The sequence below is a fragment of the Urocitellus parryii genome, chromosome 3 (genome assembly GCF_045843805.1).
Source record: "Urocitellus parryii isolate mUroPar1 chromosome 3, mUroPar1.hap1, whole genome shotgun sequence".
NCBI classification, from domain to species: domain Eukaryota; kingdom Metazoa; phylum Chordata; class Mammalia; order Rodentia; family Sciuridae; genus Urocitellus; species Urocitellus parryii.
In genome coordinates this window covers 91,853,878-91,869,478 of record NC_135533.1, presented here as the reverse complement: position 1 = coordinate 91,869,478, position 15,601 = coordinate 91,853,878, and the positions used below count along the sequence as shown (strand labels likewise).

Sequence of the window (15,601 nt, the reverse complement as noted above, 5' to 3'; positions counted from 1 at the left end):
ACTGAGCATACTTTTTTAGGGCAGGGTGGGCAGGAGTCTGTATACCCTGAAAGTAAGGGAGGAAGGCAGTGATATCAGGAATGATTTTTGGCCTCTCATTGCCCTCCCTGCTTTTATTTGACACATCCCTAAATGTTCTCCCGGGCCTAGCTGAGGTTTACTTCCTCATTGATTTAACAGGAGGATCTTGTGAAGCACATTTCCTTATATCTGCCTTCATTATGTGCTGGAAGGCGCGCTGATGGCAAGTTTGTGTCTGTCTGGGTCTCTGCTCAGCAGCAGCCTCCAAATCAATTAGTTAATAGATTAATGAGGACATGAATGTTACAACAAATAAATAACTATCAAGTTCTAGTATTTTCTCATGAAAGTATTGCTTTTGAGTATGTTCTGACTTTTCAGAAATGGGATTGCATGGTACATGATTTTTTATGTGTTTTAGTGATACTATGTTAGGCAAATGCTCTGGAGGTACAGCTCAGAGGTCACTGAGGTCAGCTATACCCACAGCCATTTTTGAACTAGGGTCTCACTAAGTTCCCCAGGATGGCCTTAAACTGGTGACTTCTTACTTCAGCCTCTGAAGTAGCTGGGATTACTGTTCTAGAATAATGTTTTTTATAATGTGTTTATTTTCTTAAAAATAGGTAATCTTGGCCAGCTGGTACCGAATTTATACCAAAATAATGGACATGATTGGTATTCAAACCAAGATATGTTGGACAGTTACCAGAGGAGAAGGACTCAGTCCTATTGAAAGTTGTGAAGGTAAGTTTTTTTTATGATATTGCTCAATTATCATTGCAACATAATAAGCTTGTCCCACACTTAATGATATAAATAACAACCATTTTATTATGCTTATAGATTCTGCAAGTCAGAAATTTGGGCTGGCTAGACAGGGTTGATTTGTTTCCTGGTGTCAGGGGCTCTACTAGTAAGACTCAAGTGTCTGGGAAAGTGGACTTAAATGGAACCTACTTCACCCACGTTCTGGCTCCTGGGCTGAGGTGACTATGAGGTTGAGCTCAGCTAGGACACCTGCTTGGGGCCTTTCATGTGCTTTGGGCTTTTTTTTTTTTTTTTTCATAGCAGACATGCTTTTCCTATTGTAACTCTAGGCTCCAGGATGGCACTGTGTGGCCTCTTATGCCCTAGCCTTACAAGGCGCTTGGTGTTACTTAATGCCTTACTCTGTTGCATCCTGACACAAACTGAAAAATAGGGTTTAAGCTGGGAGCAGTGGTGCATTTCTTTAATCCTCACTACTTGGAAGGCCGAGGCAGGACAGTTTCGAGTTTTGAGACCACCCTATGCAATTCAGCAAGACTGTGCCTAAAATAGAAATTTGCAAAGGACTGGGGCTATAGCTCAGAGGTAAAGCACTTATCTAGCATGTGTAAGGCCCTAGATTTATTCCCTAATAACTAACACACACACACACACACACACACACACACACACACACACACAGAAACAGACAAAGAAGCAAACAAACACACAAAAAAACAGGGCATAGACTCTGCACTTGGATAGGAGGCATATCAGAAGATTTCCACCTTGATTTTAAATCCCCACTACACTGTTCTCATCTTTAGTCTTTATTAACATCATGTTTTCATGTGGGAACCAAGGAGACCATTTATTTTGCAACTATTTTCAAAATAAGTGCAGTTTAATTTACATTGCTAGACATATAAAGTAATTTTGGTTAGAACATATGTTTTGTTTATTTTTAAAGGATTGGGAGATCCTGCTTGCTTTTATGTTGCTGTAATTTTTATTTTAAATGGACTAATGATGGCATTATTCTTCATATACGGCACATATTTAAGGTAAGAATATTTTAGTATGTTCATAAGACATTAATAAAAATAGTTGATTAGTTAATAGTTAAATCATTGATAACTTATTCAATTTTACAACAGTATTCTTAAAATATGTAGTTGTAGTTATAAAATTATTTCATATTTGTATAATTTCACTATTGGCTCACCACACTTAAAGTAGTTTTAGAGGCTTAAACAGAACATATAGAGATACTTGATAAATTTTAACTATTTATAGGCATTTGAGCTTAAACAGTATGTATTGTTCATGAAAAATGTAAGTGAAAAGACTACTTACTATCAAATATAAATGGCCCTTACTTCGTTAGTGTTAAAACAGAAGTATAGTCTGTATAGATAATTATATTTAATATTTCTGTCCTGATTTACTTCACAGTTGAGCAGCATTTCTAAAACTAAAAGTGATAAGTTTTTAAAGGTTTTATGTTTTTTTTTGACAATTTGTCACATTGTATATGTGTTTGAACTATTTGACCTTGAGAGTATCTTTAGAATTTTTTTCCTTACTGCTTGCTGATTCTTTGTAGTACAGAAATGCAAACATATGTATGTATATGATTTTCAACTTAGGATAATGAATTTGAATGTACTATTATCCCATTATCCTCTTTGTTTTGGAAGCATGGCACTTTTAGTTTAGTACTTCAAAGGTTTATTGTTTCTAGTTCAGCATTTGAGTACACAGCAGTTTCTTTATAAATATTTATCAAGTGAGGAAGTTACTAGATCAATTTAAAACATTTGAATATAGATTTAAGACACTTTGATGCTAATATTTCTGATTTAGGTCTTTTTAATTATTTTATTGGGAAAAGTGATATGAAAATGTATGATTAAAAGATGACATGAAAAAAAATTTTTAAAAGAGATACACAAAATATCATAATCAAAAGAAGGGTGGTAGTCAGGAAAGGATGCTTACTTGAGGGACAATAGATCAGTCTACTTGAATCATAATGAACCAAAGTGGGGGGTATTTGATGGGATACGTTCATTTTGCTGTTATATCTGTTGTACAGATACATTTATTGCATTTGGGAGATTAAATTTCAATTAACAGAAGTCAGAATGTAAAACATGGTATTATTCCTAAATATCTACTTTCTTAATTGAAAGAAGAATTTTAAAAATTTATTAAACATTCATGTTTTCCTATGATGCTTGCTATAACTGTCATTTCAAAGGCTGAAGGTGAAGTATCTGCTGAAGAGAATATAAGGTTCTGGTTGGGTTGAGGGATTCTTGGTGTCTTGGGTCTTTGAACCTCAACTCTTGTTGGTAGTCAGTTTTTTCCTTGTATGGGAGATCCATATTCACTTGTTAATTACCATGTAAAGTATATATCAAGTAGTTTCTTTATAAAGACTGTGTTTGTACTCTGCCCAGGAATGGGGCAGGATAGGAAATGAGGGTAGCTGCAGGTTGTGTGTATGAGTGGAAGATAGACTGTAAGAAAGGATGAAGTTTTAGAATTTCGGAGGCAAAGAGAAATTTGTTTTATGTGGAAGGCTTACTTTAGCTTGACCTTGGAAATTAGGTGGACTTGGATTGGTAGAAATAAATTCTAAGGAGGAGGGCATCCCAGGGATAGGCAAACATGGGAAATCTGGGATGTGGAAAGCAGACCAGTTTTATTGGAATGTATGTTTTTGAGAGGGTGCTGAAACAGAAGCATTTGTGTCAGGATGGTTTGAAACCTATTCAAAAACTAGTGAAGGAAATCAGAAATTTGGTAGAGAAACAGGATTCAGGCTGAGCTATGATCCCACAGTATCCTTACTTTCTCCTGTTCCCAAAGTCACATAGTGAGTGCTCCAGCACAGAGCTTGTCAAACTGTTACAGGGTTTTAAAAACCAGTTTAGTTGATTGGACCCTGAATTTTTTTTTAGCATGAAAAATGAAAGAAGACAAATATGAATAGTAGAATATATTACATTTAATGGCATAGGTATCAGAGGAACTTTGGTTTGATGTATATATGTGTGTACATTTGTGTTATTGAATTAGAGTGTAAATTCTCATTTCTTACAGTAGTTTTATTGCCTGTAGACTACTGCTTAAGGTGGTGTTAGGGATCGACTGATACTTGAGCACTTGGGTCTTTCCAAATAGCTGTCTCTGATTCTTCTCACAGTGTCAAGGGCTGGGGCTTATTTCGCTCCCACTTGACTGCTTTTGACCTCTTCTATCTTTGCACAACTCTCATGCCCCACCTTGGTCTGCAGCTCTACTTTTGCTCTTTGTGGGCTTTTTTCTTAACCCTAATCTCTTTAGTCCTATTCAAAGGCATCTCTGAGGATAAAGAGGAAGAAGGAACTTAGATTCTTCTATTATAATTTCTACTTAACATAATCAATTCAGAAGATTTCACAAAGGGGCTGGGGATGTGGCTCAAGCAGTAGTGCGCTCGCCTGGCATGTGTGTGGCCCGGGTTCTATCCTCAGCACCACATACCAACAAAGATGTTGTGTCCGCCGAGAACTAAAAAATAAATATTAAAAATTCTCTCTCTCTCTTCTTTTCTCTTCTCTTCTCTTCTCTTCTCTTCTCTTCTCTTCTCTTCTCTTCTCTCTCTCTCTCTCTCTCTCTCTCCTCTCTCTTTAAAAAAAAAGATTTCACAAAGAAATGTATGGGGATTTCTTATTATTAACAACTATTCGGTTCTGTAGCTGTGTCCTTTAATTCAATTCTACCCTGTCTACCTGGAGATAGCCTCAGATTTCACAAGTTGAGGACTAAGTCCAAAAATTGTCTCTTCTGATGCCAATCATAAATCAACCCCAGCTTTTTTTTTTTTTTTTTTTTTTTTTTTTTAAACTGGTGTTCTGACTAATTGACTATGATTAGGAGTTCTTGGGTTTGGGAATTTGCTAGAATGACTCACAGAACTCAGAGAAATACCTACTTATATTTATTGGTTTATCCTAAAGATGTTGCAGAGGATACCAATGAAGAGAAGCCCTGGGTAAGGTATGAGGGAATGGGTGAGGTGATTTTGTGATCTCTCTGGGCGTACCACTTTGGAGATACGACTGTGTGTTCAGCTATCTGGAAGCTCTCTGAACCTCAGCCTTTGTCTTATGGAACCTTCATTATTACATAGGCATGATTGATAAGATCATTGGTGATTGGTGGTCAACATAACCTCAGCCCCTCTCCCCTTCTTAGAGGTTGGGGATGGGGATGAAAAGTCTCAAATGTGTAATCCTGCCCTGGTCTTTCCTGTGACCAGTTTCATCCTTAAGCTACCCAGCCACCAGTTAACTCACTGGAATATACAACAACAACAACAACAACAATAAAAACCTTATCACTTTGGAGATTCCAAGGATTTTACAGTATTACAGCATCCTATGCTCAAAGATCTTCCTTTCATTCCTCATCACCAGCTAAGCTTATAGTTCCTCTGCGTAATGGAGACACTTGTCAGGAAGCTGGAATTCTTTTTGCTTCCTGAGAGTACAGGTATAAATCACACTGAAACCCTGATCCTGACATATGTGGAGTACAATTTTAAAATACTTTTGACTTAAGTATTTTCAGTGGCTTCATAATCACTAGTTCTTAACGATTTCTTCCTTGATTAGTTTAGTCAACCTTCTGATTTTATGAGTGATATAAACCTTCATATTTTTTAAATCTGAGTTGAGAATAAAGTGAAAGACATTTAAAATGGTGGTTAGAGTTTTTTGAGAAATTATTATATATTGAAATATGAACGTTGAAATTTGTCTAGAAGATTAGAAATTTGCAGAGTAGACCAAGTGTGACATTTTTTATCCCAGAAGAATATTTGCTTTTAATTAATACAGATGTAAGTTTTCAGAAGCCAAACAGCCAATCCATTTTACCAAAAATGGAAATAGAAGAGAAAATAGAAAGTAGCTACATGCTAAATGGGACCAGGCTGCCAAGCTCTGACTAGAGGAGGTGAAGTGAGATTTGTTTTGCAAATCATGGTATAATTCTTTTTTTCTGAAATTCTTAGTATTTTCTTATTTATTTAAAATGTCCATTGTTAATTATTTTTGGAGCTATATTTTTAATTCACAGTCACAGTTATTCATTTCATAAGATACTCTGATATTTCTAAGCTAAAGACTGACAGTTTCTGAAGGCCAATTTCTTTAGTTAGGACTTCCCCTATTGTGTCTTTGAGGGAAATTTAAATATGCCTAGGAAATGAAATTCTCTGATTAATAAGTATCAAAACCTTTTGTTGATAACTTCCAGGGGACAATATCAAACAAGTAATATTGAACTTTTTATTCTTGGTATTTTAGTTTGATTCTAGTATTATTTTGGAGTTTGGGGTTATTGCTAACAAGGTGCATTTTGGGATAAGAATAGTATTTTCTATGTTTTGCTATTAATTACAGTATATCATTAGGCAATGATATACTGTAATAAGTTTTATAGCCAGCTTTTCTGGAAAAAAATGCACATGTACATAAAGTTTATCATAACTTTAATGACATAAAAGATGCATGTAAATAATAACAGGATTTCTAAATAGGTTATTTTTCTTTGTTTTTGGAAAGAGTGCACCAGAAATACTTTGACTCACTCAAATCAAAGAGGGAGTGCAATACTGGGAGACAGATATTTGTGGAATCAGAGATAGGAAAAAAAGCATTCAAGCCTCATGAAAACTGAAACTGATTATTAGAAAGCTGTCTTAACCAAGAAAGCCTAATGTGTTATTCAGCTTTCTATTACTATAAAAAATACCTGAGATAATCAGCTTATAAAGAAAAAAGGTTTACTTTTGTTGGCAGTTTTGGAGGTCTTATTGCATGGTTGAGTAGACCTCTTCTTTATGGGATTGTGGTAAATGAGGAGAGTGCATGATGGATCAAGCTGCTCACCTCATGGCAGCTGGGGAGAGGGGGAAAAAAACCACCAAAAATCAGATGGAGGAAGGGGTAGTGTTCTAATCTCTTTCAAGGGCCTGACCCCAGATTTTTTTTGGCAAAAATCTCCCACTAGGCCCCACATCTTAAATGTACCACCACCTTTCAATAGCACAAAGTTGAGGACCAACCCTTTAACACATTCAGGATCCAAACTATAGCACCTGCACTTTCCACATCACCTTTCTTTCTCTCTCTACCTCTTACTCCATTTGTTTACCATCTCTTACTTCTCTGATAGAGATGTAAGTAGTGGATTTGTTTTTCTAGCATGGCTTTGGAATCAAAATTTTTAGCAGGTGAATATTAGTAGAAAATCAATTTAGGATAGAATTTGGTCATGAATTAGGGAATATTCATTGAAAAGAAGGTTTTGGTGTAAGGCTCCTCCCTCTGTTGGCATTGGAGTTCATCCCCATTGGCTGCTGTTATTTTTAGTTGTTTCAGTCCTTCAATCTATTTTGGTTCTTCCCCATCTGCCTAAGAATGTGTCATTCCTAAACGCCCCTTCAAAGGACAAGTGGTGCCATCCTCCTTGCACACCTCTGTCCTTGGATGGTGATCACCTGGCAGCTCTGCCATTGGTTGCTTGCTTTGTTTTTTAACCATGAGATGGCAAAAAGGATGCACAAAACCATCAGAAAAGTACTATGGCTTACCTAAGAGAACTTTGGCTTTATCCCTTTTTGCTACACTTTCTCCCCCCACCCCATTATACCTGCTTCCATTTTCAAGTTTCTACACCCCTTCTTAAAACTGCAGCTGAAGGACACAAAATTTCCTTTCCCACATTTCCTATGTCAAAAGAGAAAGAATAGAATCATGGAAGCATGGGGCTGGAGCTGTAGCTCAGTGGTAGAGTGCCTGCCTTGCGTGTTTGAGGCACTGGGTTCGATCCTCAGCACCACACAAAAATAAATAAAGATATTGTGTTCATCTACAACTAAATAAAATATTTTTTAAAAAAGAAAAAAATCATGGAATCACCTGAGTTTCAGTATAATTGTTAGAACTCTTATTAGAATCTTTGAGCCTAGGGCTGGGGATGTGGCTCAAGCGGTAGTGCGCTCGCCTGGCATGCGTGCGGCTCTGGGTTCGATCCTCAGCACCACATACCAACAAGGATGTTGTGTCTGCCGAAAACTAAAAATAAATAAATATTTAAAAAAAAAAAAAAGAATCTTTGAGCCTATTCCTCTATATCTATCTGGGGATGACCACAAAATACCTTCATTTGTTTTTAGGCTCTTAGATCTTTGATTCCATAATAGATTAAGGATCATCTGAGCAGGTCTTCTGGAGAAAACAGTAGTCAGTCTGTGGGTTTCTGACACTTTTGGACACAGCAATGTCTATCTGTTGACCACTATTTTTCTGGTCACTGCTGCCTGCTTGGACTTGTTTTTGTTGTACTCCATAGAAAGAATACTTTTACTGAACTTTACTTTTAAATGATTGCTTGAGCTTGTGCTGAGGTACTTTTTCTTTTTAGTTATATACAACAGTAGAATGTGTTTTGCAAATTATACATATGTAGAGTGTAACTTATTCTATTTAGGATCCCTTTCTTGTGTTTGTACATGATGCAGAGTTACCCTGGTTGTGTATTCAAGTACAAGGCTAGGAAAGTTATGTTCGATTAATTCTACTGTTCTTCCTATTCCCCTCCTTTCCCTTTGTTTCCCTTTGTCTAATCCAATAGATTTCTATTCATCCCCTCCCCACCCCCCATTGTTTTGGGTTAGCATCCACATATCAGAGAGAACATTTGGCCTTTGGTGTTTTGGGATTGGCTTATTTCATTCACTTATGCTAAGGGTCTTTTAACAAATAGCTATATGGAATTCTTTGCTTTATGTTTGTGCATCTCTATAATTTGAGTCCATTATCTATCACTCAGTATCTTCCTTTAAGAAACTTTTAATGTGTGAATATATTACACCTGTGGAATTGTATAAAATCTTTATATGTACATTTTTAAAGATTAATAAAATGAATTCTTGTGTGCCCATCACTCAGAGAAATTACAAATTGTTGTAAGCTTTCATACCCATACAAGTCTTCCTTAGTGCATTCTCTTCTCTTCCCTTTCCTCAGAGGAAATGACATCCTAACTTTTGGATTAATTTTTTCCTTGCTTTTCTTGATAATTTCCCACCTTCATCTATATCTATATCTATATCCTTAAATAATGGCATACTGTTTGGTTTTGAAAAACTGAATATCAAACACAAAAAGCTGAACTTTGAGAGGAAACTGGGCTTCCAGGGATTTAGAGAAATTACTGACTCTATCTGTTGCATCCTTCTACCCCAGTTAAGGGTCACAACTAGAGGGTCATCTCACTGTTAAGAGAGCCCTAAAAAGGCTTTGGAAGTCTTATGGATCTTGTAATGGGGTCAGGGGAATGGGCGAAGGATTAGGAGTGGAAAAGGATCAAGTATTAAGTCTGAAAGTGGGGAAAAGTGTCTTAAAACTTCTCTGCCCACTTTGTAGGAGATGTCTAAAAAGGACCTCTGTCCAAGACCTTAAATAAAGGCACCAGGCCAAGATCATGACTAGCCAGAGGGGCCCAAGTCCTAGACTGTAACTCCCTCTGAGAGACTGCAGTACTCTGACTGTGTACCAAGTCTGGTGTGAGGAGGCCAGCTGTAAGAAATCACATGCAGGCATTTAACCAGTAGCTCAACTCCTCAGGACATCAGTGGGCAAGGTCATGAGCCAGTCCTGAGGTAAATGTAAGATTCAGTTTTGGGGGCATCTGGCAGAAATTTAGAGTGATATGGAATGTCCAGCAGAAATATCGTTGATGGAGGAGCAACCCTGTTATTAAATTCACCACCATATACTTTAGCTCTGAGGAGCATATCAGCAAAGAACAACTTTTGTGAGTGAAATGAGTGTCTTTAGCTGATGGGATTTGGGGCATGGATCAGTATTTGGTCCTGGACTGTCTGTGTAATATGGTTTGTACACATTTATCCTCTTGGCAATTTCCTTAACCATTTGTGTTAGTTTTCCATCACTGTAACAAAATACCTGAGATAAACAACTGAAAAAGAGGAAAGATTTATTTTGGCTCAGAGTTTCAGAGGTTTCAGTTCATGATCAGCTGGTTCTGTTGCTGTGGGTCTGTGATGAAGCACAACATGAGAGCAGGGAGCATGCAACATAGCAAAACTGCTCATCTTATGGTGACTGGCAAGCAAGGAGAGGGAAGGCTCCAGGGTCCCAATATTCCCTTAAGATCATGCTTTCAGCGACCCGACTTCCTTCCACTAGGCTTCATATCCTAACATTTGTACCATCCCCTAACAGCACCACAAGCTGGAGAACAAGAGTTCAACATATGGTCATTGGGGGACAATTAAGATCCAAACCATAGAACTATGCCATTGGGATTTCCTTTGCTGCTCTCTTTTTCTGGATTCCTGTGCTGTTCCTGTTTTATTATTTTTTTCTTGATTAGAGTACTTTTTCTAGTAGCTCTTAAGAGTGGGTAGATAAATAAGAATTTGTATATTTTGATATATTTGAATGTTTGTATTTTGCCTTCCTATTTGATTATTTGGTTGAATATTCATCTTTAGATTTGAGAACACTTTCCTTGAGAATTTTGAAGGTGTCCTTTATTGTTGTTTTGCTTAAGATGGTGCTATCCAGACATTAATGTTATTTAGATTTCTAAAACCTTTGTATGTGGCGTTTTCTCTTTCCTTTTTCTGGAATATTATAGAATCTTCTCTTTGTTTTGAAATTTCACAGCAGTATGTCTTGGTATAGATCTGCTTTCATTTATCTTAGACATTGGATTAGTTTTAGTCTTGTCAGTATGTCCTTAATTTCTGAGAAATTTTCTTGGATTGTTTTTTTAATTTATTGTTTTCTCTTTCATGAGTTACATTATTTGACTATTTCACTTCCTATTTCCCAATTCTCTAGTTTTTACATATTTTTTTTACTTTTAATATCTTTTACTTTGTTCTGTATTCCAGAAAATTTTATCCAGCATAACTTATTTTTTCAACACTACTATTGCATTTTCAATTCTTTGGGAATGCTTTAATTTACAAGAATTATTTATTCTATGAACATTCCTTTTTTTAAAAAAAAATTGTACTTATTTTTGTTTCATGGACTAATGCCCGTAACTTCCTAGTTTTGGATGATTCGAATCAGTCTGTTCCTCGGAAAGTTTCTTTTCCAATAGTTTTTGAGCTAAAGTAAATGAAATTTACTATTTCATTTATTTTAGTAATTAGTAAGAATATCTGTTTTAGTGTTATCTGGAACATTTTTATGATTTTGTTCTTGTAGATATTTGTCTGACAAATATCAACAGGTCTCCAAATGAGTTTATTGGACAGTTTTCTTTCTATTAATGTGCCATATAACTGGATATGGTATTTCTTACAGATTGAATATTACTTTCATAATACTTGGGTCTAGAAGTGTTTTGAATTTTGAGATTTTGGAATATTTTTGGGCTTTCTTTTTGTGTGTATATTTATATAAAAAATGAGATGTCTAGGGAATGGAATCAGTTCCATTTCTAAACATGAAATTCATTTGTATCTCATTATGTCACACAGCCTAAATCTGATGCAGTATTTTTAATAATTTTGTGCATATAGCAAAGTTTATGTACTTTGAACCATCAGACTTGCTTGCATCATCATGTTAATACTCAAAAAGTTTCAGATTTTGGAGCATTTTGAAATTCAGCTTTTCAGAATTAATTTCATATTTACAGATGCTCTACCTGTAGTACATTTTAAAAATTATTTCTCATTATTTTGTGTGTACACACATATCTTTTGGTATTATTTGACCTTTTTAATGATAAAACACAGCAGTAGTCCCTTGCCCCATCTGTTTCCTCACCCCACTCATCCCTTTGTCTAGCAAAAACCACTTTTAAATCTGTGAAACCTCTAGAGTTCTAACATGTAAACTAGTAGTAACAGTTATCATCATTATGACTCTATGAACACCGGTCACTGCTAATAGGTCATATAGTGCAAATAATTTTTATTTAGTAACTTAACGTTTTTCCTTTTTGCCTAATATTTAGTTTTGCTTAGTTTTCTATATACTGATAATTCCTCACCAGTTCTACAGTTGAACTATTAAACACTCACATTTAATTTTGCCATATGTATAAAATCCATTATTTCATTTCCCCAACATGGAGTCCCGGGGCTTTCCCTTCTGGAGCCCTTTGTCTTCTGGTTCCATCCTACGCGACTGGCCCTTCTCTAAGCTTGCTGTATTCTGTATTCTGGAAGTTTTGTTCACCACTCTCCTGAGAATTTCCTTTTTCTCTTGTCTGATTCATTGCTGCTTGGGATTTTGCATTTGGAACCCCATTTGGGACCCCATTTTGGCCTCTTGTTTATTTTTTCATTTTGGAGGGTCTCATTCCCAAGTAACAGTATGAATAGAGGTCACTTTAAAACACACACATGTTGCATGTTTGAACATTCTTTATTTCACTTTTATTCTTGATTACTGGTTTGCCTGGTTATGGAATTTTATTTTTCTTCCAACTTTTTTTTCTTGTTGTTACCAGGGATTGAACTCAGGTGCACTCGACCACTTTGTCACATATCCAGCCCTATTTTGTATTCCATTTAGAGACAGGGTCTCACTGAGTTGCTTAATGCCTTGCTTTTGCTGAGGTTGGCTTTGAATTCTCCATCTGTCTCAGCCCCCCAGGCTGCTGGGATTGTAGGCTTGCATGCGCTACAGCCCTGGCTCCTCCAACTTTGGAAGACTGTTTCATTGTCTTTAGAGATTCAGTTTGGCTTTTCAAAGGTCTGATGTTCTTCTGCCATTTGTTCCTTTTGTTTGTGGCCTTGTTTTTCTCTTTGGAAGCTTTTAGGTTCATATTTTTATATTTGTTGTTGTGCAAGTTTGTGATGTGGATAGATAATGTTTCATCCTTTTCCTTGGATACTTTGGGCTCTCCCTGTCTGGGCATGTACATACTTCATTTTGGAGAACACTACTTCTATTATTATTTCTCTTATATGATTTTTTCCTTCTCCATTTTTTTTTCAGTTTTTTTTTTTCAAAATCCTATTGTCTGGACATTGAAATTTTTGGATTAAAATCTAATTTTCTTTGGAGTTTTGTTCTTCATTTTGTCTGTTAGGCTTTATGGTCCATTTTGTGAAAGTTCCAACTTTCCTAAAGAATCTTGGGTTTAAACATTTCTTCGGCATCCTAGGTAGTCTCTGGCTCCCCCTTGAATTTGTGTTATTTTCGGTTTTTCACATTGAAAGCTTCCCTATAGCCTGGTAATCCTTAGCTTGACATTTCTATTTTAGAATGAGGGAGCTTTTAAGGGGTGGGTGGAAGGTAAGGTAGACAGGACTTCTTAACTGGCGGGCTTTATTATAGAAGATCAGACTGTAAAGTGCTTTGTGGGGGGAAACCCAGGCCCCTTTCATCTTGTAACTTCAGCAGCCTTTGTTTATGGTCAGCAGATAGACAAAGTTGAGGGGGCACTTGAGATTCTTGTTTATCTCTGTGGGGAAGTGACACTTGGATAATTAATGTCTCTATATCCATTTATGGGACATTTACGTATGTGAGGGCCTGAGTCCAACTCCTGAGGCAGGGTCCAGAGTTCCCTCCTCTTCCTCTCCCATTTCCTCTCATGCACAGAGAGTTTTTTTTTTTTTTTTCCCAAGAACATTCTAAAGATCTTTGCTATTCCTCTCGATTTCATGTCTGAAGCTCAGGCTACTCAGATCTACCCCAGTCTCTGTTCCTCTCCTTTGAATGTTTACCATCCTCTGTCTCTATTGAGTGCTTTGAGTATTTTTGCTTCTCAGCTTTTCTGACAAAAGCCTGTCCATCCTTTTGTGGATATAGCTAGTCAGCAGAAGATGCCTTTTCTTCCACATATGGACCCACCAATCATAGAAAATACTGTGTTCTTCTTCTAATTTTCTGTTCTTCTATTTTATTTATTTATTTATTTATTTGGTCTTTGGAGGTTCAGAGTGGCTCCTTTTATACTAGAGAGAATCTTTTTGAAACTACTTAATTTCTAGAGGAGTTATAGTAGTTCTGAGGACCTAGAAAATTAGTCTGTATGTCAAAGTCCCCTTTTAATTTTCCTTAATGTTTCTCTTTACAACTAAAGTGAATAATCATTGTAACTAATTTTTCTATTCTTTTCATCATCCAACCAAAGTTACCTATGAAGTTATTCAGTATTCTTTTTAGACTTTGTGAAAAAATATAACAGCTTTTTATTTCAATTCTTTAATCCCCTGCTATCCCTCACCTGTGAATTCTTTTATGCCTGTTTTATTTCCATTGTTGTATTTGATTTTTTTTGGAGTTTCATAATGACTATACTTTTTTTGAATAATGTTTCTTTTTTAATATTTAATTGATTTTATTTATTTATTTTCATTATCTAACTTTTTTAAAAATTCAAACTCTTACTGTTTATATAGATGGGGTTTTTGGCTAAAAGTATATCTTAAATATGCTGTGAATTACACCATCTCAAACTTTTCCAGCTGCTGTTTTTTTGAATGTTCTATTAACTTGGCCTGCTATCACATCCATGATCAAACCCATTTGGTCTAACAGTTGTATATGAATATTTAAAAGATAAGTATTTCTTTTAGTATGCATAAATTGATGAAAGTTATTGGTTTAAAATATTGGCATCTTTTCCCTAAAAACCTGTCCCGCATTATGTTTTCACCATCCTAGCAAATGACGTTTCTGTCTACACTAATGGATATTAGTCTGACCACTGGGAGATATTTGTGGCTTCCCTATCCCTACCTCTGCAATCCAAGTACTCACAAAATCATTTTTCTTTCTTTAGAACATCTCTGGAGTCTTCTCACTTCTCTGTTTGTGTCACTGTCACTTGAAGACACTTAAGCATCATCTCACTAGAATTGCCTGTGCATCCCCACCAGCCTTGTCCCTCACTATGCTGTTTTGCATACTAAAATCTATGAGATTCTTTTTCTTTTTCTTTTTCACTTGAGTAACTACAACAAGGACAGGGCAGCTAGAGCACAGAGCTTGGGTAGGAGCAAGAATCATGAAAGGACTGTGGAGGAGTAGCAGGGCTAGACCCTGCAAGGCATTTTAGACATATTTTGGTGTTTGAATTTGACCCTGAGAGAAATGGGATAATAGTGAAAGGTGGGATCGATTGAATTTGTTTGCTTTTAAAGATCGTAGAAAATACACTGTGGAGGGAGCAGGCCTAGAAACAGGGAGGCCGCAAGGGAAGCTATTGAGGCATCCAGGTGGAAGAGGAGGTCAGCCTGGGCTAGTATGTGGAGTAGGATGCAGAGAAGTGATAGACTCAGATATTAGATAGTAGAGTTGGGAGGAGATTTCAGGGAACCATCTGAAGGCAGTGATATTTCCAGTAGAAGGAAAAGGAAGGATCTGAAAGCCTGAGTAGGTTGTTGTTCACAGTGGAATGAAGCCACTGGAGGGCACAAAGGGAGTCAAGTGGTTACATGGTTGACAGATAGAGGCTCCACTGACCACAAGGTGCCTACTGTGAATGGGAGCCTATATCTGAACCAGTGTTCAAGAGCAGTAGTGACATGAGGCATGGAGTGTTTGATGGCAAGGTTCTAAAACAATGAATGCTAACAGTGCTTGATTGAATGGTATTTATGTATTTGTTTACCTCTCAGATACATTTGAATCTCTGCTATGGGCAAAGCTCAGTACTAAGTACCATGTCAGCTTCAAAGAATTGGGAAGTTCACAATAATGTAAATAAAATACTTTTTTTTCTTAATGCCATTGAAGAGATAAAGGCATTAATTAATTGC

General features: G+C 36.4%; 1 protein-coding gene across 2 annotated transcripts in view; it reads left to right on the top strand.

Moving 5' to 3' along the window:
• Nucleotides 1-15,601, top strand: part of Dpy19l1 (dpy-19 like C-mannosyltransferase 1) — a 95,873-nt gene that overhangs the window by 25,580 nt on the left and 54,692 nt on the right. For both annotated transcript variants that reach the window (XM_026387637.2, XM_077796779.1), the window contains exons 5-6: nucleotides 648-768; nucleotides 1,742-1,835. In XM_026387637.2, the coding sequence (XP_026243422.2) occupies nucleotides 648-768; nucleotides 1,742-1,835 (215 nt within the window). The remainder of the gene's footprint in view (nucleotides 1-647; nucleotides 769-1,741; nucleotides 1,836-15,601) is intronic.